Source organism: Pteropus alecto, unplaced genomic scaffold, assembly GCF_000325575.1.
Source record: "Pteropus alecto unplaced genomic scaffold, ASM32557v1 scaffold105, whole genome shotgun sequence".
NCBI lineage: Eukaryota > Metazoa > Chordata > Mammalia > Chiroptera > Pteropodidae > Pteropus > Pteropus alecto.
Genome location: NW_006436294.1, coordinates 719,449 through 739,436, shown reverse-complemented (window position 1 = coordinate 739,436; position 19,988 = coordinate 719,449). Strand labels below are relative to the sequence as shown.

Genomic DNA, 19,988 nt, shown 5'->3' with positions numbered 1-19,988 from the left:
AAACAAAAGCTTGCTTTCGTTCCACACTCATATTTCATCGTTTACACCATACTCAATTAGATTTGGTTACAGCAGCAGCAAATACAACCAATACAAGCGGATTTGAAGACGAAAACTGCTGCCTCCTGGTAAAGATATGACGTAACTGATGGAACAGACATGGAAGGGGCGAGACAGCGGCCAGCTAATTATGAACATTTCACACGTTGGAATCTCCATCGGGAAGGCAACATATTGATTCAGTTAAGGGCTACTATGATGCAATGCTGTTTTAAACGTTATTTATGAAAAAAAATCAAAAGAATCCAAATTTTCTTTTAAAAACACTGGAACTACTCCTGATTAGCGGTCAGAGCCTACAGAGTTGAGACAGGCTGAGGACTCTGCTCTCAAGGCAAGAAGAAACACAGAGACAGACAGAAGAAGCCCAGGGGGCGGATGCCATGTGATGAAAGAGGCGGAGACTAGAGTGGAGAGATCTCTAAGCCAGGGAGCTCCGAGGACTGCTGGCAGCCAGCAGCAGCAGGAGAGCTGGGCCAGTCCATGGGTAGTGGGCGTTTCCAGGAAGTTCCCTTTGCTTTCTCGCGTGGGGTTCTTAGGCCCTCCTGGCTCCTCCCAACTATTCTAAAGATTCCAGTTTTGCACCTACCTGCCCACCAAGTGCGAGAAGCTGATAAGAACTCCGGAAGACCATGTCCCAAAGGGTCTTCTCCTCCTGCCAAACCAGCTTTAGACTTAGTGAGTTCCATTCCTCACAGGCTTCAGGCACAGCTTGATCCAGGGGCCACCCAACACACTTGGTCGATTTGCCTGCATTATTTAGGTCTCAGCTAAGTCACCAAAATCCAAGCAAAATTCCACATTAACTGGCTTTTTCTCAGAGTCCTCTTCAGAGCTTTAATAGTAACAAATGTATTATCACTATTCAATCAGGTTACTACATTATAGGACATAGAATGTAGACCAAGCCCAGAAATAAAAATAAAATGAGATTTTTTAGATGGAATTTTTTAAATAATAGACTGGAGTTTGGCAAGCTTAACACTTTCTAACTTATCTTATATATACATGTGGTATGTTATATATCTCTCCACTAGATTGCAAGCTTCTTGATCAAAAGAGGGCTCATGTTTCTCTACCACCCCCCTATAACATCTAACCTGGTATTAGAGATTCAGTAATATTGTATCAAATGAATAAAATAATGATCGAATTAAGGAGCCATTTCCACAAGGCCCCTTCCCCAAATATGAGAATATTACTGACAAATGTTGACGAAGAATTTTCCTTCTCTGCTTAGTCAGTTGGATGCTAGGTTTTCCTGTTGGACTCCCTATGCCATCCATTCCTCCTTCTTCATTCCCATTGTCCAAAAGAGTTTGCATTTGGTTAATCACCAAGATGTAAATATTTTATCTTTACACCTCCTGACTCTCCAACAGCTCAGAGCATTTTATTTTTCACATCTATTGTCCTAGTGTCTCTTCGGAACATGCAAGAGACAGGTGGTGCCCTGGGCTGACTTCTATTGTAATATCATTAATATTTAATCACAGTCATTCTCAGTCTCTCTGCCAACGAGACTGCATGCATGGTGAAGGCAAAGTGAAGCTCATCCCCTGCTCTGGCCAGGGCAGAGAGCAGTGCCTGCCACTCGCTCATACCTTAGTACATGTGCGTTTGCCAGTTAACAGTTTGTCAGATGTAGAAATGGGCAGTGGTGATGACCCACAATCGATTACACAAAGACTGGAAAAGACTGTGGCATGAGACTCAGCCCCAGGCGATCCTCTGTACCCCCAAAAAAGGACGAATCCTAAGTCAGCCTCCATAGCACAGAGCCTAGAGCTCAGAACTCACTGATTCATGGATCCAGATGCCTGGGTTCACCTCCAGGCACTGACACTCACTGTGTGCCTTTGGGACAACTACCTAACCTCTCTGCGCCTCGGTTTCCACATCTGCGATTATCAATAACGGACACATCTACCTCATGAGTTGTGAGAACAAAATGAGATGAGTCATGTACAGAGCTTGACACGTAGTAAGGACCCAGGAAGGTCTGTCGTCGGTAGTAGAGTTGTCTTTCTTAGTTGTCTGCTCTTTCTTAAGCATTTGATTTAATCATAAACTAATATATTCCACAGAGAACAAAATTCTCAGACCAGAGACTGAGTTGATTTTAAGTACAAAGAGAGAGAAAAAAACTGAGCTGTTTGGAGTGTGAAAAGATGGGCAAATCAAAGACAACTAATTTACACTTTATGTTGTAAGGGGAGCTGGGGTGAGGGGTAGCAGAGGGTACCCCTCAGGGGTAGCAGAGGGATTTGTCGATCGAAATACTAAAAGAGAACAAATGAATGAATGAGTATTGCGTGTATTTTTCAGGTAAGCCCTACCGATTATGGTATTTTCTGCTTTTCAAATGTAAATGAGGAATGTTTGATACTTGTTCTTCTCACAAGCAGAAAACTGACATAATTAAATACGGGAGTGAAAAGTGATCATCTCACCAGCTATTGTTTTTATAGGCTGGGAGGAGGGGGATGCAGAGGCCACGGGGGCCGGCGCCCGACCTGTGTGAATTCTGCAAGCGATTTGTGGAGGTGAGCAGCTAAGGAGCCAGCAGCCACACCACCTCTGCTATGTCCTCCAGCCTCTTACCCAGTTTCTTTCTTAAGAGCTGTGGCCTAGCCTAGGCAGGCATGCTATTTGAGACACAGCAGAAGCAGGATATGTGGCTTGCTGTCCTGCATTTGCTGGCCTTGAGCAAATTGCTTCAAGTCTCAGGTTGTAAAATCATTTTACTAATTCCTACCTTCCAGGATTCTTTTGACCATTCAATGGGCTAGTACACATTAAGGTACTTTTTTAACTGTACACATACTGCAGATATAAGTTATTATCATTTTTATTATTTTTAAATGATCTCCTGATAATGCCGCAAGCAAGGGAATCATCTGAATTTTAATCAATCTTTCAAGTTAGACCTACTCTAATTGCTATAAAAATATGATATTCTTGAATAAATGTGAAAAGTTCTGTTTCATATCAAGATAAAACATAAATTTAATGTTTTTAAAGTTTCATTGGATGGATGTAAAAATGTTATAAGTTAATTTTAAAAAAGATACTAGATAGCATTCTGAAACATGTATTGTGGCATAATTATAATCAGGTACCTACGGAAACAGCTGCATATTAATATTTGAAATAGGAAATGATTTGTGTTGTCTGTCCACAGGCAGCCACAGGTCAGGCAGTGCTCCAAGGTGCTGGCACCATCCATGATTTACAGTGAGAAAGATAGTTCGCCTGCTCAAAAGCAGACTTACGCTGAAGCTGATAGAATGTAAGCTTCAGGGCCCTCTCTTCCAGGTCCTCCAAGGCCCTAGCTAGTTTGCAGCTATGCTTCGTGATGGTTTTCTCAACGAGGATCCCTCCAGTTATTTAAGTCCCAGGACCACAGAACCTGCATCGGGCCACTGTCCCTGCCCCCTCGGAACAGACAGAATGTTCTCTCCCTCTCCACACCTTTTGGACTGATGCCTTCACCTTGTGAAAACCCAAGTGGTTACCTGTTTTCAGACATGGATGCCAGTTCAAAATTTACTTGTTCTACCATGTCTGTCCAAATATTTTTCTTGGGGGGAAAAAAAAAGCCTCACAATGTGGTGGTCTTTCCTCCAACCAAGATTTGTAGTTGTCCAAAGATGTGTGGCTTTTTAGAATATCGAAGCAACACTTGGTAGCTCTTATAACCTAGGCCCCATCCCTCTTCACTGATGACAGGATATTATTCTAACAGGTTTTGAAGTTACTGTGGTATGAAAGAAGTTTATCAGAATTGAAGCAAATGCACCTGAGAATTGTCCAAAGCCAAGTCCACCTGTGACTACTAATTTTTCTCAGTGGTAGAATTTCATTGAAACATTTATTTCTGAGAAAATGCCTACTGTGTTTCCATTTAATTGCTTTGTCTGAAGTAGAGTCAGACAGACCTGGTTTTGACGCCACCTCTGCACGTTATTACCAGCTGTGGGAACCTGGGCCAGGAATGGAACTACATGTTCCTCAGTCTTCTTACCTGTTAAGTTGGAATAAGCCAACCCACCTCATTGAATCATTGTGAGACTTATTTGAAATAAACGCCTCGGTATGACTGAGGGACAGGCACCATCGGGCCCCACTTCTCCACTAGGCCCCCCCATGTCACTACTAGTATCCCCAAAGTGTCAGGGTCTTGTTTCTGTAACAGAGCTTATTGAATTAAACTGTAAGGATGCTCCTGCGCTGGCATCCTCCACAGGCCGGGTGTTCGTCAGGGCTGGAGTCTTATTTAGCACCGAGAACACCCTGAGAGCCTGGCACGGATCAGCATGATTACTGTTTACTGAAGGAAATTGAGTTGAATAGTCAAATAGAACGAAGTGTACATGCTCTTTCGGTGGGCGGTAGAACGGGAGAAAGATGTGTGAGGGTGACATTCGCAGATATGTAGTCAGAAGGACTTCCAGGGCACACATCTCTGTGGGCCTGATGACTTTTAGAAAGGATTTTTGAGTGTTGATAAAACTGTAAAATGCCTTCCTGCTCCCCTCACCCCTGCCGCCATGGAACGAGGACTTGTCTCGTCCATTGGCCTTGGAGGTGGGTTAAATCTTCTCTTAGGACATCGATGTCCCTTCTGCAGACCTGGTGGACCAGCTTCTCATTCTCTGTGAAGGGCAGAAACCAGGAAAGCACCACTGCCACAGCTGTTAGTGCCAGAGCTATGCCACCTCCCAGGCCTGCCAGCCAAATACACAATGGCCACTCTCTGAATAGCCATAAATCTTGTGATTGGACACCAGAAGGCTGTTATTTTGAAAACTGATATCTCTATACCTGTGATTGCCAGCAAAAAAAAAAAAAAAGCAAAAGTTGCTGGAAAAATAGCCTCAGCCTAACCTTCACATTCTAAATCTTGCAGGCGTGCAGGACAGGGTTGGTTCGAGGTCTGCCTTTTATACCTAAGAAAACTCAGATTTGGAGATATAAAGTAACTTTCCCACAACCAGACAAATTAGTGAGCACATGACAAATAAAACCTCAAACTCATCTCCCCCGATGGTGATGTCCGACTTATAGGCTTTCTATTGAAAATGGCGCAAAGCTCAGTAGTATTTTCTGTGTCTTAGAAAAGTAGGAAAACTTATATGCAAGAACCTCGGAGCACTCTCTAAAAAGACTCTGAAATCCTCAAGCCATAGAAGTGTTTAAAAAAGAATTTTCGAGAGAGGCCGCTTAGCAGATTTGATGCCTCATGTCTTCTGGGCTCAGCGAAAATGTTCTTTATTCCTCGCATTTGACTAAATTCCTTTCGGGAGAGCTTAACATCTTGCCAAGTGTCATCTTGCCCTTGGTTTATCATTTTATTACCAAAAGCAGGGAAAAGGGCCTTCCTTTTTTATTTCTTAATGCTAACATTGTTCATATGTCAGACCTCAACTAAAGGTGGCACGAGTGAGCTAAGCCTTCCTTAGGGTAAGATGATGACACAGGCGTGCATGACCATTATCATGGACCATTCCACATTCAGAGAGCTAATAGCGTGGGAAGGGGGTGTGCTATAGGCCAGGCTCTCTGCTAAGTCATCTCTTAGGGAGTAGAGAGGAGTATTTCATCATTGACATTGTTCAAAACTGCCAGTGAAAGGTGATTGTAAAAGGCAGAACAACTTTTAGTCTTTTTGGTCCTTTTATTATCGTTTTAAATCCTCCTTATTGCCAGCAGCTGGTACAGACCACTCACCACGTACATGTGGTATGCCACTGCTGCTATGTGTGTTGAAAAGACATACCTCACTGGGTCCTGACAGTGATGTCATAAGGGGGCTATTGTTATCATTTTACAGGTGATGAAAAGGAGGCTCAGAGAGGCTGGGTTCCTTGCCTAAGGTCACATAGCTAAGTGGCAGGATCCAAGCCATCATCTGTGAAGGAGCCGGGGCCTTGGCTGGCCTTGTGCACAGGAGGCTCCTGGCACACAGTAGGCATTTGGCAATGACTGAGCAAACGAAGGAAGGAGGAAACGCACGGGACCACCAGCCATGTGATACTGCCCTTCCCCCACTTCCCATCTCTTCAGGTTTCCTGCTCTGTGTCCCTCCCCTTGGCGCCAGACCCCTGGGGAAGGGACCATGTGTAGGTTTCCCTTTTACGCACATGGTCCTCCCACACGCATGCATTCGCTACTGTATTGTCCACGTTCGTTTCCTGCCAAGTCCCCCACTTTTCTGGGACTTCCTTCTCTCTGCACACAGCACGCCCTCCTCGTAACTGTCACCTCAGTAATGGTCATGCTCTTGATTGTCACCCTGTACCACTGACCATGCACCTTAGACAGGACTGGATGTTTGACCCAAATAGAGTTTTTATGCAGACATGTTGAACTGAGCAAGAATCTCCTCAAAACGGCCGCTGGTCTCCCCTGTGCACTCCCCACACGCACGACGTAGGCTGCCCCGTTCCACCGACCCTCTTCGAATCTCAGTATCCTCAGACGTAAAACGGGGTGAAAATCGCAACTTCCCACCTCCTGTGATTAATGCGACGTTTCGATCAGATACCATAGGCGAAGCGCATGGCGTGCTACACAGTGAGTGATCAATGAAAACAAGCTATTGTTGATAACCCCAGAACAAGTCACGCACCGGCGCCTGGACCTTCACTGCAGAGAGAGGTTAATCAGAGGCCTCTCAGTCTGCAGGAGCTGGAGACTGGCCAGTTCTTCCCAGAGCCATTCAGAAGCCCAGAGTGGGCCCCCTCTCTCTTCTCCTCTACAAGCGTTTGCATAAAATAAAGATCTCTCACCCCTCAGTGTTTTCACCTTGACTTCCTCTCAGGGTGCACTGTAGCAATTGATGCCCATGAAGCCATTTTGATGCCATGAATAGAGTGTGTTATATGAGACGAGAGGAAAACCAGACAGGAGCCACTTTGAATCAACCCGGGCTCCCTTTTCATGCAAATGGAAAAAGCCCAGGAGAAAAGATGTGCCCAATGGGAGCACAGAGGCCACCAGGGCCACAGTCTGGCTCCGGGAGAGATTCTTACACCTCTGACCCCCTGAGCTGGAAAGTCATTTATTGTGCCTCAGCAGGAGTGGGAGAATTGCATTAAGGAACAAACATTCCCATTTGCTTTTAGATTGTGTTTTCAGGGGATTTGAATGATGTTTCTCAAGGAGTCAACAAATCTGAGGGAAACAAAAGTGCTGAAATGGGCTTTTAGAAGCAGACTCCAGGCAAACTCCTATGTCTCGTAGAAAATGCTCTGCAAAGAGAGAAATCGGGGCAGTTGCCAGTAGCAGGACTGGCTGGGGGACTGGCATGCCCGAGTGCTGAAGAATTTTGGTATTACAATTTTATTTTGTAAAAAGAATTTTATTTAAAAGCATCGATGTAATACTTGAGGATGGAAAGTGCATTGCCACTTCAAGAATGTATTTAACGAATAATTATCCCATCCCAGGGACTCTGTTGGCCACCGTAGGACATAGGACATACACTCATGAGCTGGACACAGTCTGTTTCTTTGATGTGTCCATGTGTTTGCTTAGTAAACATTTAGTTAGCACCTACTATTTTCAGACACCAAGTGCCCCACAAAGCCATGATAGGCACCCACTCCCATTCAGCAGTGATTGTGTGAGCAGGGCCACAGGTACCTGGAAAGCTGACGAACAGCACAAATGGACATGAAATGGACATGATGCTGGGGTGTTTGCAAGAAGCATCAGTCTCACAATGAGACAGCTTTCAAGAGAGGAAAGAGCCTCATCATATGAGGCGCAGTGGGCACTTCATTAACAAAGCCCTTTGTAAGAGAACACGGTTTAGTAGAGCAGAGAGGAGGCAGGAAGTTAACACCAGGCCCCTTACATATTTTATTTCATTGAATTCTTACAGCAGCCCTTTGGAGTAGATGATATCACAGCTCTTTGCCAAATGAGGGACATAAGGCACAGAGATGAGGTAGCTCACCTAAAGCTACCTTGCTGTTAAGTAATAAAGGTGGGATCCAGAGTCACATCAGACTCAAAACCCATGGCTTTTCCCATCTCACCAAGAATCCCACTGAGACATAACACGATAAAGAATCGCATCCTGGCACTGCAACTTGGTAACCATTCAGGGCATGCAAGTCATTTAATCTCTCCTAGACTCGGTCTGTCCATTCAATGAAAATAGTTATCTGTGCCTGCTTATTTGGGGGGTTTGGGGAAGAACAAATGAAAGAATGGGTGGTGATAATACTCAAGATCCATAATCAGTTATGAATATGTGAGAAACTATGATAATTAGAATGCATCTGTTTTAAGCTCCATCCCATACTAGAGCAAATTAAATAGCCAAGGAGCCAGATTTTTGCCCAGTTTCCACAACACTTGGCCTTTTTAGGATGTAATTCATGTTGCTAGTCGACCGGCTATTTTGTTTGCTTTTTTTTTTTTTTTTATCTACCGTGTCAATCACAGTGGAAGAATATTATCCTGCCAAGTGTTAGGTCCCTACTTTCAGGCTACGCGCATCTCACTTCCTCCTCTCTCGATAAAGAGCTAGTGCCTCGTAGACCTGGTTTCTCTTGTATGTCCCCTCTTTCAATAAACATAGCACGCTCTCTCCATCAACCAAACGCGAGACGCAGCCATCGCCGTAGCCATGCTCTCTTTCTCTCCTGCCATCTCAGTTGGTTGACGGTCCCGAAGATCTTACCCCACATCAGCCACTGCAGGAGCTTCCCCAACCCCAACTGGTCTCTCTGCCTCTACCCTTGGCCCCTTCCCCGCAATTCATTCTCCGAACCACAGCCAGGGTGGTCTTTTACAATCTAAGTCAGTTTAGGTCACTCCTCTGTGTAGTGTAGTACCACTTAATGGCTTCCAGGTGTCGTTGCAATTAAACGCTAACATCTTACTCAGGCCTACAAGATCCATCGCTACCTCCAACCACATTGCTTGTCCCCGTGCTCTCTGTCACCACCTCCTGGCCACACCATTGCGCGTCTTTGCCTCCGGACGTTTGTACTTGCTAGTTCCTTGCACTGTACTGGGCTGGCTCATTTCAGACTTTCAGGTCTCAGTTTAAATGTCATCAGTCCCTTAGAAAGGTCGCTCCTGACCTTGATTTGAATCATGTCATCAACCATTGTACTCTCTGATCATGATCCGTTCTTTCATGGCGCTTGTTACATTGTGTAACTGTGTGACATTTAATGTCTGTACCCCCTATTAGAATGTAAGCCCCATAACGGTAGGACCCCCCCCCCCAACCATGTGGTTCAGCACTGTACACTCAACACCGGCACAGTGCCTGGCAACTAACAAGCAGCAGATAGAGATTCGTCATTTCCTAAAACGGTATGAAATTAGCAGTTCCTCAGGGAATCCAGCCAAGAGCCCCATGGCTTCCACGCTGTCCGCCCATCGATCTGGTCCCCCTAACAAACCTGTCCCTCTCCGTTGCTTTTCCCCAGGAGCGGCTCGTGCTGTCCGTGCTCCCCCGGTTTGTCGTCCTGGAAATGATCAACGACATGACCAACGTGGAGGACGAGCACCCACAGCACCAGTTCCATCGGATCTACATCCATCGCTATGAGAACGTCAGGTGAGGCACGCGACACCCCCGCCCCGGTCTCCGTGTGGTCCGTGTGAGCCTGGCCGCGGCCCCCGTTCGCCTGAACATCGGTGCTGCTCTTCGTGTGGTTGATTAATTTATTAACTAATGGTTATTCATCAGAGTTCTGCATGTCTACCCTGAGGCTCGAGAAGAATGTCAGAGCAATGCAATTATGTTCGCTAGTTGACTTACTGCTTGGTTCCTTTACAGTGGACTCGCCTGCTTTTACATTTTAAGTGGGAAGGTCAAAAGCTTTTTACACTGTGACTGGAAAAATAATCCCAGAATGTGATCTGGAGGCCTCAGGGATGATCGCATAGGTCTCTCTGCCTTCTATTCCTCATCTCTCCATCCACTCATTCACTCATCCATCCATCCATCTCATTTATGTACCCATCCATCCATCTGCCCACCCACCCACCCATCTCGATCCATTCATTCACTCACCCATCCACCTCTCCATCCGTCCATCCATCCATCCACCCCTCCACCAACCCACCCATCCGTCCATTCATCTATTCTTCCATCTATTCATCCAGTCATCAGTGTTCTCTCTGGGCCCAGCACTGCACTAGACAATGTAGTATGTACTGAAAATCAGTAGTGAGGCAGACCAGCTTTAGAACCCCATTCTACCTATTCCTTGTGTGTGACCTTGGGAAACTTACCTACCTGAATTTCAGGATCTTTTTTTTTTTTTTGTAAAATGGTCATTTTAATAGCTACCTCACAGTGAGTGAAGATATATAGGACAGAGTAAGCATATAGTAGAGCACAAGGCATATTATTTCAGACGTGTTTTCTAGCGGCAAGAAAAAAAGAACCCGATGTTGGCTGATTTGAAAGAAATGTACTCAGAGGCCACATGGTGTCTCTTAGAGTGATTGGTGAAGGACAAAGAGGAAAGCTCAAGAAATGGGCCAGAATGAAGCTAGAAGCATAAGCAAAATCACAGCAGAGCACGAGACCCGTGAGGACCCTGCTTCCACTGTTGCTGAAGAACCCATTGCTTGTGCCACCAACCCTGTCCCCATCCCAGCTGTCACCGCCACAGTGCCTCCTGCAGCCCCCAGGATCTGGATGTGGCTGCCTTTGTCCTGCCCCCACTCTCTCCTCCCCTGCTTCTGCATCTCAACTTAGAGCCTGGGGCAGACGTGGCCCACTGGCTGAGCCCAATCGTTTGCAAGAAGTGACCGGAAAGCAAATATCTGACATTTTCAGCTTATACAGTAGAACCGTATCTCCCACCCCCAAATATCATAGGGCAGAAATCTCCCAGATGAGGGGAGAGGGGGAGAAGTCCACACACTGACTAGGTCTAAAAAGGTCCGTGTACCTTCTTAGTGGCTTTCTCCCAGCTTTGGTAGGAGAGGAGGAAAGAACAACTCTCCCCACTTACCAGCATCTCTGGCGACTCCAGGCCCGGCAGGCAGGCACACTCATTTGGGAGCGAGGCCAGCAGAGAGCGTGATTCCAACACAACCCTTTAGCAGGCAGATCAGGATAGGCCGTCCTCTGGGTCTCGTCCGAGAGCTGAGCTCCACGGGGTTAGACGCCTGAATCGGCCAAGGCCCTTTGTCAGACAACAACGGTGGTGAAAGATGCGCCCCAAACCTGGTCATTGGGCCCACAGATAATGGGATCTCATCAATAACAATTCTAGAACCACAGGTTCCGGACAGTACCTAAAATTACAATACAGGGTGGGGCTTATTAGTAAAGTAAGCAGAGGTTGCTAAGAGATCATCAACGAAGGAAGACGGGGGCAGACGGTGAGAGCTTGGGGGTGGAGGTGGGTAGAGACCTTCCTAGAGGAGATGACTCTTATTTGTCTTATTTGAAATCGAGTCACAGCCGAGGGAAGAAGGAAAGGCATACTGGGCAGGGGAATCAGTGCAACTGAAAGCAGACAGCGATATATATATCAATATAAAAATAGGAAAAATACGTATGACATTATGAAAGTGCCTGTCACCGCAGAGAAAAAAATGGAGAAATCACACAAGCATGCACACCCCCACCTTCGTACTTGGGACCCTTAAGTTCTAGAAACTTTCTTTCTGCACTAATCAGTTTTCGGTGCTTCCCTGAGTCCAGGAAAACTAAATTCTTCCTGGCCCCCTCCACCCTGCCCACTTATTTTAAGCCATGAAATTGAGTTCTGATGCTCCAGGACCCTTGCCAGGAAGTTCGCAACGCACTAAATGAAAATCTAGTCTGCCGCCCCACGCTTCTCAGCGGCCTCAGCTCCCGGCAAAGGAGCTGTTTCTAACAGGAGAAAAGTCTACGGAGACACCCTGCACCCTGGGCCTCTCCCCAGCACTCCCAGAAGCAGCTCCCACGGGGGTTTGGAAGACGAACTCCATACGGGGCAGAGAGGCCTCTCCAGCCCACTGCAAGGCTGCCGGGTGCTAAAATAAGGCCAGAGATGGAAAAAGGAAAAAGCCGGGGAGAGCAGTCCTTGTCCCCTGGCTGAGAACAAAGCTGGACCGGCTGCTCCTCCTCAGCCCCCAGGGCACACCTCCTGCGGAGCAGGGGGCATCTCCGAGGTCACCTCCAACCCCATCGGTGTCCTCACGGCAACCTACCTGGCTCATTCTTTCTTCTCTGTTGTTTTTCTGTCATGTCGTTTTGTGACCTTTCCCAAAAGCGGTCTGCTACAAATATCTAACTCTTAGTGATGTTTCGTACAGCTCACTGCCTCCTGTCGGTGTGTGGTGTATTGGGGGCCTCAGGGCGCCCAGTGGCCGGGGAGCTGGCGGATCAGGGTTCTCATCCCAGAACGCGTCCCGTGAGCCGCAGCCCCTAGAGATGTTGCTGCACCCTTTCGTCTTTCTGGGTTTCGGTTCCCTAATCCAAAAATCGAGCTGTTGGAAATGGTCAAAACATTTGGACTCAGGCTGATTTCAGCTGCACAAGCGTGAGGTGTCACCAGATCGATCCCCGACTACTCGGCTTCTTACTGGAAGCCTTCTGGGTTTCCGGTTCCATCTGCCCAAATCTATTTCTCTTTCCTATTTTCCCCCATCTATTTAAGATACTCTTGTATCAGTTAGAGTAATTAGTCAGGGTAATGCTATCTGCTCGAACAAACAACCTCCCAATTCAATGACTTATACTTAATAGATGCCGTTAACACAGCTGTCCACTGCTAACAGCCCTGATGGGGGGCTGACCCAGGGACCGAGGCTCCTGCACTGTATAGCTGTAGTCGAGCTCTTGGCATTCAGCCCTTGGAAGGGAGAGGGCAGCGAAGGCCCACCCACTTCTTTACCACCTGAGCCCAGAAGTAACGTGGATCACTTCTGCTCAGATTCCCAACTTTATGAGAGCTGATCACGCAGCCCAGCTAGGTACACGAGGGGCACAGGGTCCTCGGCTTGGAGGCCTTTGCCAGTGACGGGAGGCATGGCTCCAACAGTTCCTCCACCAGAGAGCCCTTCCTCTTCCCTCTTGCCCCAGCCCGTGCCGTGTGAATTTGCACCTTCGCCAGCATTGCTCAGTCCACCCACTGTTGATTCTCAGCCAGCCCTGCCGACATGTGCAGTCCCCACATTCACCCTGCAGACAAGAGTTTCACGTACAAGCAAAATGCAGTTAAAGGAGCCCAGAGAACTTGCTGGCCTTAGAGATCTGTCTGTGTGGCGTCTATTAAACACTCTGATTCCCAAAACTTTCCACAAGGGGTTAGTTATATGCCTTCTCCTTATGGAGGACCATGGTGTGATTTATGTTATCTTCTTACAGTGACCCTGCAGAGTAGTTTTAATGATCTTTGCTTTAATATCAAGAGAGGTTAATAATTTTCACAAGAACACACAGGGCCCAGGTTCCTCATAATTCTAGACGGTTTTTGCCAAAGCCTCCTTGAGAACTCTATTTGCAGAATGACGGGTAATACCACTTATTTTTAGCCAAATAAACAACTTATATAACCAAATTAGAGTTGGAAATTAGTATAGTCTCTTCAGTGTATTCCAAAATGCATGTATGCCAAGATGAAAAAATTTGAAGATGAATATCTTGGGAGGTGACAAATTTATAGCGAGAATCAAAAGGCCCGACCTTGAGCCCAGCACCTGGGGTGGCAGAGTGAGCAACACCGTGAGAAACGGGGCCCTGGCTTCTCTGTCTGGTCTTTTATTCAGCAGATTCTCACTGCACAAAGATGATGACGTAAGCCAGTGCTTCTTCATCCCGATTGTGTCCCAGGATCACCCGGGGCTCTCGTTAAGTCAGGTTCTGACCCAGAGAGTCTGAGATGGGGGCTCTGCATTTCTAACCAGCTCCTAGGAGATGCTGGTGGTAGCCATGACCACACTCACTTCTGCAGATTTCCGGTGACTTGACTTAGCAAACATGTCACGAGGCTCGTCGTGAGCTGGGAAGTTGGGACACAGAGGTGACTTGCTGCCTGTCCTCTAGCTAATCGATGGAGCACTCTTAGCCTCACATGGTCATTTCTTGAGCAGTATGTACCGTGACAGAAGGGAGCATGAGCTGGGCACGAGGCTAGAGCAGGGGTGACTGGCTGTGCCTGGGGAAGTCTCCGTAAGAGTAGAGTCTTAACATATAATGGGATCTTGAAGGACAAGTAGGATTTCAATAGGTAGCAACAGGAAAGAAAGCTATGCCACGGAGCGGGGGACATCGTACAGACAGGTACATCAGGTGTGGTGCTTCCAGGAGACCACAAGGAATTCGATGGTATCGGAACACCGTGCACGTGTGAAATTACGACCCGTGTTCTCAGAGAATCCATTTTTTCTTTCAGCAGGCTGCATTCTCCATAAGGGCTGAGGTGGTGCTTTCTGCTCACCACTGTATCTCCAGCACCTGGCACATCATAGTCATTCAGTTAATGAGCTGTCGAATGAATGAATAAATGAATGAAACATTTTTGCCACAGATAAATGGATATTAATAGTTTTGGAGAGATGAATCTACAAAACGAGTGGGTGGGACTAGATGATCAGTGGGCTCTTCTACTTCCCACCTGTAGGTACTGAAGTGATAAAGAGTATAGATTCTAGAGCCAGGCTGCCTGGTCCAAATCCTAGCTTTTCATGTCTATGGGCAAGTACTCAGGCCTCAATTTCCTTTTCTGTAAAATGGGAGTGATCATAATGGCCCTACTTCATAGACTGTTGTGAGGAATAAATGAGCTACTACAGATAGAACTCTTAGATAGATCAGTATCAAGTCACAGGAACTACTCTGCAGTGGCGCTGCTGCTACTGTTTCTGGCTTTTGTCCACAGTTGGGGATGCTTTTAGCGGCAGTCAACAAATAATCCATCTCTCTCAACCATTGCATTGTAATGGACAATCTCACAACTCTGCCATGCGCTCCCAGTGGAATGCTGGGCAAGTCTCCTGCCCTCTCTGAGCTTGAGTTTGCTCATCTTCACAATGAAGAGAACAATGCCTCCCCCACTATGCGCCTGGATGGGTCACCAAAGACGGTGCTTATATGGTGCCTCGCTTTTAGAAGGCTTTCAAGGACTGCCCTTCCCGTACTTTCCTCTTCCCTTATGCCAAACCATATACATAGAATGAGACCTCACCTCACTGACATCCTTAGTAAATGTCAGAGTTTTAGATAATTATTCTACCTGAGGTCTGCCAGCTTTGCGACCTATTCCCATAATTTTTGAAAAATGTCTAACACTACTCGCCTGCCATTTGGGGTAGAGTGCATGACAACGGGCTGGCGATAATGACGTTTTGTCTTCTCCCCCGCCCCCCATGTCAATTTCATTCTGTGTTCATGGCATCTGAGTTGCTGTTCATTGTGAAAATATAGAAATAATTTATAAAGCTTCATTTTGCTTTCCCCAATGAATCGTCCTGTTCCTTTTGGAATGCGTTTGCAATGCCCACACTGCTCGGCTTAGCACAGGAAAAAGGGCTGTTTGCTGCCCTCCTTCCTGACCTCCTGGGCGGATGCTCCCTGCTGAGATGTTTGTTAAATGCTGACACGTTCCCACCACCCCCCACCCCCGACTCCCATGGCAGTGAGAGCTAAAATCTCAGACCACGGTTGGTTTCTTTGCATGGTGTTGATGTGTCTCCCAGGATGGATTAAAATATTAATACTCCTTCTCCCCATTGCATCCCTTCCCTGTTGTTTAGTATTCTTTTTGCAGATGTTAAAGGATTTACCAACCTCTCCACGACCTTGTCCGCTCAGGAGCTGGTCAGGATGCTCAACGAGCTCTTTGCCAGATTTGATCGACTGGCCCACGTGAGTTGAATTTAATTCCCTCGTAGTCTTTCGCGGAAGTGAGGGCCTGCATGTGGAATTAGGGAAGAGAAGGACTCAGCCTTCATCACCGATGCCATTACCCTTCTCATCCTGTTTCCGGGTGGGGACCCTTGATCCTCACACACTTTGGAGATCGATGTTAGTTATTTACAGGTCTCAGATGGGAGGTTTGTCGGATTAATTTTCCCAGTTGAGGGCCAGCTGGTTGAGTGACAATTAAACCAACATCCCTTTTATTCGCTTTCCACTCTGGCACCCTTATTTCCCCCTGCACGTGGCCAGGTGCCATCCAGCTGCAGCCTCCGCGTTTGCTCACGCATCGATGGCTGCCTGCGGTTTCCCAGCCAACCCCAGCCATCTGGGACGAATTAGCCTGTTCTCAAGAACCAGTCATCTGCTGGACCACCATTTTGTCTATCCTAACTTAAGAGTTTTGTTTTTAGCCAGTGAGACACCATCTTTATTTTCAACTGGCCTGATCAGAGCTAAAACAGAGGACAGGTTAAAAGAGATGTACATTTGCTATTAAAACACAGATTCCTATTCCTAAAGCCACTCAAGTTACAGGGGAATATCACAGTCACCCTGTAGTTTAGGGTGGGCTTTGGGTTCAAATAGGCATGCCTTAATTCCCTTCTTTGTAAAGCATGTATATCGGTGCCAAGTTCACAGGCTGCTGTGAGAGTTCACGAGGACCCATCAAGTGGGAGTTCTTTTTTAGAGTATCAAAATGTCCCGCTTGAAGCCTGCCTCACAACAGAAGAGATCCAGTCATACTTGCATCTGAGCACCTCTGGAGGTAGGGCCTGGTGCTGTGGGCTGGGAGTGTGGGAATGACCGAAGCACACTTCACTTTTCCCTTCCTAGAGTCAAGTCTAGTCAGGGACACATAAACACGCGACCAATGCACAGCGTGCCGTGTGCTAAGGTAAGCCTAGGGCGCTATGGGAACACAGAGACGACGCATAGCCCTTGGGTCAGAGCAGACTTCGGGAGAAAGCGGCTCTTAGGCTGAGCCTGAAAAATGAGAAAAACAGATATAATGGAATACTATTCAGCAGTAAAAAAGAATAAACCACTGATGCATGCAACAACGGAATCATATCTCAGATACAGTGTGCCAAGTAAAAAAGCCAGATGCAAAAGGCTAAATACTTTATGAGCCCATCTATAAGACATTCTAGAAAAGGCAAAATTATAGGAATAGAAAAGAGATAAGCGTTTGCCAGGAGCTGGCAGTGGAGGGAGTGAATTGATTGCACAGAGCATGGGGTAGAGTGATTTGGGGGGCGATGTACTGCTGTGTATGTGAGCATGACTTCTCACATTTATCAAAAGGGTAAGCGTTTTCTAGGTACATTACATACCAATTAGCAAAGTGAAGAAGGCAGGGCAGGTTGTTCTATGCAGAGGTGAGAATAAAAATGAAGGTGCTACCCCATAGGTATGGAGAAACTAGAAGAGATTTAGCTCTGCTGGAGGGAGACGGGCGGGGTAGGGAGAGATGACGATGGGCTGCACAGACAGGCGAGGGCCTGCCCAAGAGCGCGCATAGTCACCTGTAGCGACCTCATGGCCATTCAACAGGACACTGACATGATCAGAAGAGGGGCAGAGACAGAGGTCTCCTCCTAATGAAGGAGCTGGGAATTTGGAGGTGGGGAAGAATGTCCACCATTTCTTTCTATTGTTGCTTCAGTGGCGGTTGGTGCCAGTTGTGCATAGGCAATCTACTTCATATTATGGTTTGGAATATTTCTGCTCAAAGACATTAAGATGACCAAGAATGACCCTCCAGTGAGAACTGACAGATGTGACTAAGGTCAATTCTTAGTGTCACAGTAAGCCCCACAGAGCCAGGGAAAGGGTTGCTAAGTAAAATTTAATCCAAGGTGGTCAAGCAACATTTGTTGACTATGTACCATGTACCAAGGACCGTGCAAGATCCTGGGAAGGCAAAACCAGCCCCTGTCCTCAAGAAGCTCAGAGTCTGGTAAGGGAGAAGGTCAAGTCCAGAATTTTGCAGGACAGTGTGGGGCAAGCAATCCTAGCACAGAGGTCCTGGTGGACGAAGGAAAGAGCAGTCAGCTGCAAGATGAGGTGGTAGAATAGGGGGCAGCATGGTGACCTGGCAGCATCCAGAGAAGATGTCAGATGCAGGCTGGGCCTTGAGGACGAGCAGGTGCTTCCCACGCAGCAGATTAGACAAGAAAGCGCCTTCTCGCCGAGCCATGGTGCAAAGGCAGGGACGTTTGAAAATGGGGAACTGTAAGAAACTCAAGTTTGCTAGAGCTTAAAGGGCACGGGAGACCGCGGTGAGAAATGCGCTCGGAGCGGAAAGCAGGAACCGCTTCTGGAGGGCGCGTGTGGCCTTTTAAGGAATGTGGGCTTCGCCCTTTCGCCCTGGCTTTTCACCATGCACGTGGTGGAGGAGGCGGGTACATGGCTCATCGATCCCCAGTGGCTGCAGGATACTGTAGTCTGCTTTCTGGGGCCTGAGTCTTACCGAACGATTTTAAAGACAAGAACACGAATATCAAATGAAGCACAGATATATGATGGGATAAAGTTACTATTCATTTCGATAAGAACATTAAACATCCGTAACCTGCCTGGTGTGTGTTATGCGCTGTGGCGAATGTTCTTCCTGGCTCACCTAATTTAGTTCTCACAACAAACCCACAAGGCAGGTTCTTATTGCTCCCATTTTACAGACCAAGTGACTGAGGCTAAAATAAGTAAATCTGCCTAGAATTACCGGTAGGTGATCCAGGCCAACTGAGAACAGGGGCTTGCTCTCGACCACTGAGCGATGCAGCAGGCATTATGGGGGGTCGAAGACGAGATATCAGAGACGTGCTCTTTCCCGTGCTGGACAGCCTGAAGGGTCATAGTCAGGGGACTTCAAGAATGGGCCGGACCTGCATGTTCCTTGTGCAAATCCCTTCTCTCAGTCTGAGTTTCCTATCAGAAGTGTAACGAGGGGTAAATGAAACAGTACACATGACGTGTCTCTTAACAGCCTGGCTGAAGATAAGTAGTCAGTACCCGTTAGTGCTCGGTACCTCCCAGTCTGCCTCTCCCTCAACCCCGCCTCGGGTGCATCAGTATTTAGTGTTCTAGGGGACTTCAGTGGAAAAGTTTGAGAAACTTCACAGTGAAAACGATTCCACTCACCTTGGAATGAAAAAAACCTACTTTAAATGTTTTTGGCACCGCCCCCCCGCCCCTCCTCCCCGATCCTAGGCAGTCACTTCACAGAGTCCCAGCCAATGCTTCTGTATCAAAGGAAGGTTGAACTCGCCCCTTTTAGCATTTTTTAGCCCCCAAATTCTGTGCTTTGATAGTGGTCTCTGTCTCCTTGCCATGATTCTTTACTTTAGATTTTCACTGTGTTGCACATCAGAGAGAACCCACCTCCCATGCAAATGCCAGACACTGAACCTGTTTGTTCACTCACTGCATTATTAAAATGCAGGGAAAACTTCAAAGCCTTCTCTTAAAGATCTCCCTGCCTGATTGAATTCCTCAGTGCCCTTCTGATTCGGGCTGTTCAGAGTGGAGTGTTTTGACCTTCGATAATGCCTTTAGCCAATTTCAGTTAATTTTTGGTCTTTGATTTTTTTTTTTAATGAAGTAATATCTATCTGTCCCTCCCCATCCAAAGTAGGAAGGAAGAATATATATATTATGAAGACTTTAAAATTGTAAAACAAAAAACCTATTTATTGTTATACAATTGGCCTCGTTATGTCTTAAACATTTTTTTAAATTACTGACAAAACTGGAGGAACCTAAATTATTGTTATAAAGAACAAATCGAACACAATGGGAAGCTAATCAACAGATTAAAAAGGATGAGAGTGCTATTTCTGTACTGACATAGAATTTTGAGACATGTTGCTGCATGAAAACAAACGCGTCTCAGCTCTAACGTGGTGCGATAACTTGGTGACTAAAGAGCTTGAAAAATAGTCAGATATACAAACATAAATGTGCATGTGACTGCATAGCAGCCTCCAAGGAGGGGGCAGGAGACCAGGTTCCAAGGGCTCCTGTG

At 46.7% G+C, this 19,988-nt stretch overlaps 1 protein-coding gene across 2 annotated transcripts in view; it reads left to right on the top strand.

The window, feature by feature from the left end:
• Positions 1-19,988, top strand: part of ADCY8 (adenylate cyclase 8) — a 159,260-nt gene that overhangs the window by 34,499 nt on the left and 104,773 nt on the right. For both annotated transcript variants that reach the window (XM_006912922.1, XM_006912923.1), the window contains exons 3-4: positions 9,519-9,649; positions 15,796-15,907. In XM_006912922.1, coding sequence (XP_006912984.1) covers positions 9,519-9,649; positions 15,796-15,907 — 243 coding nt within the window. The remainder of the gene's footprint in view (positions 1-9,518; positions 9,650-15,795; positions 15,908-19,988) is intronic.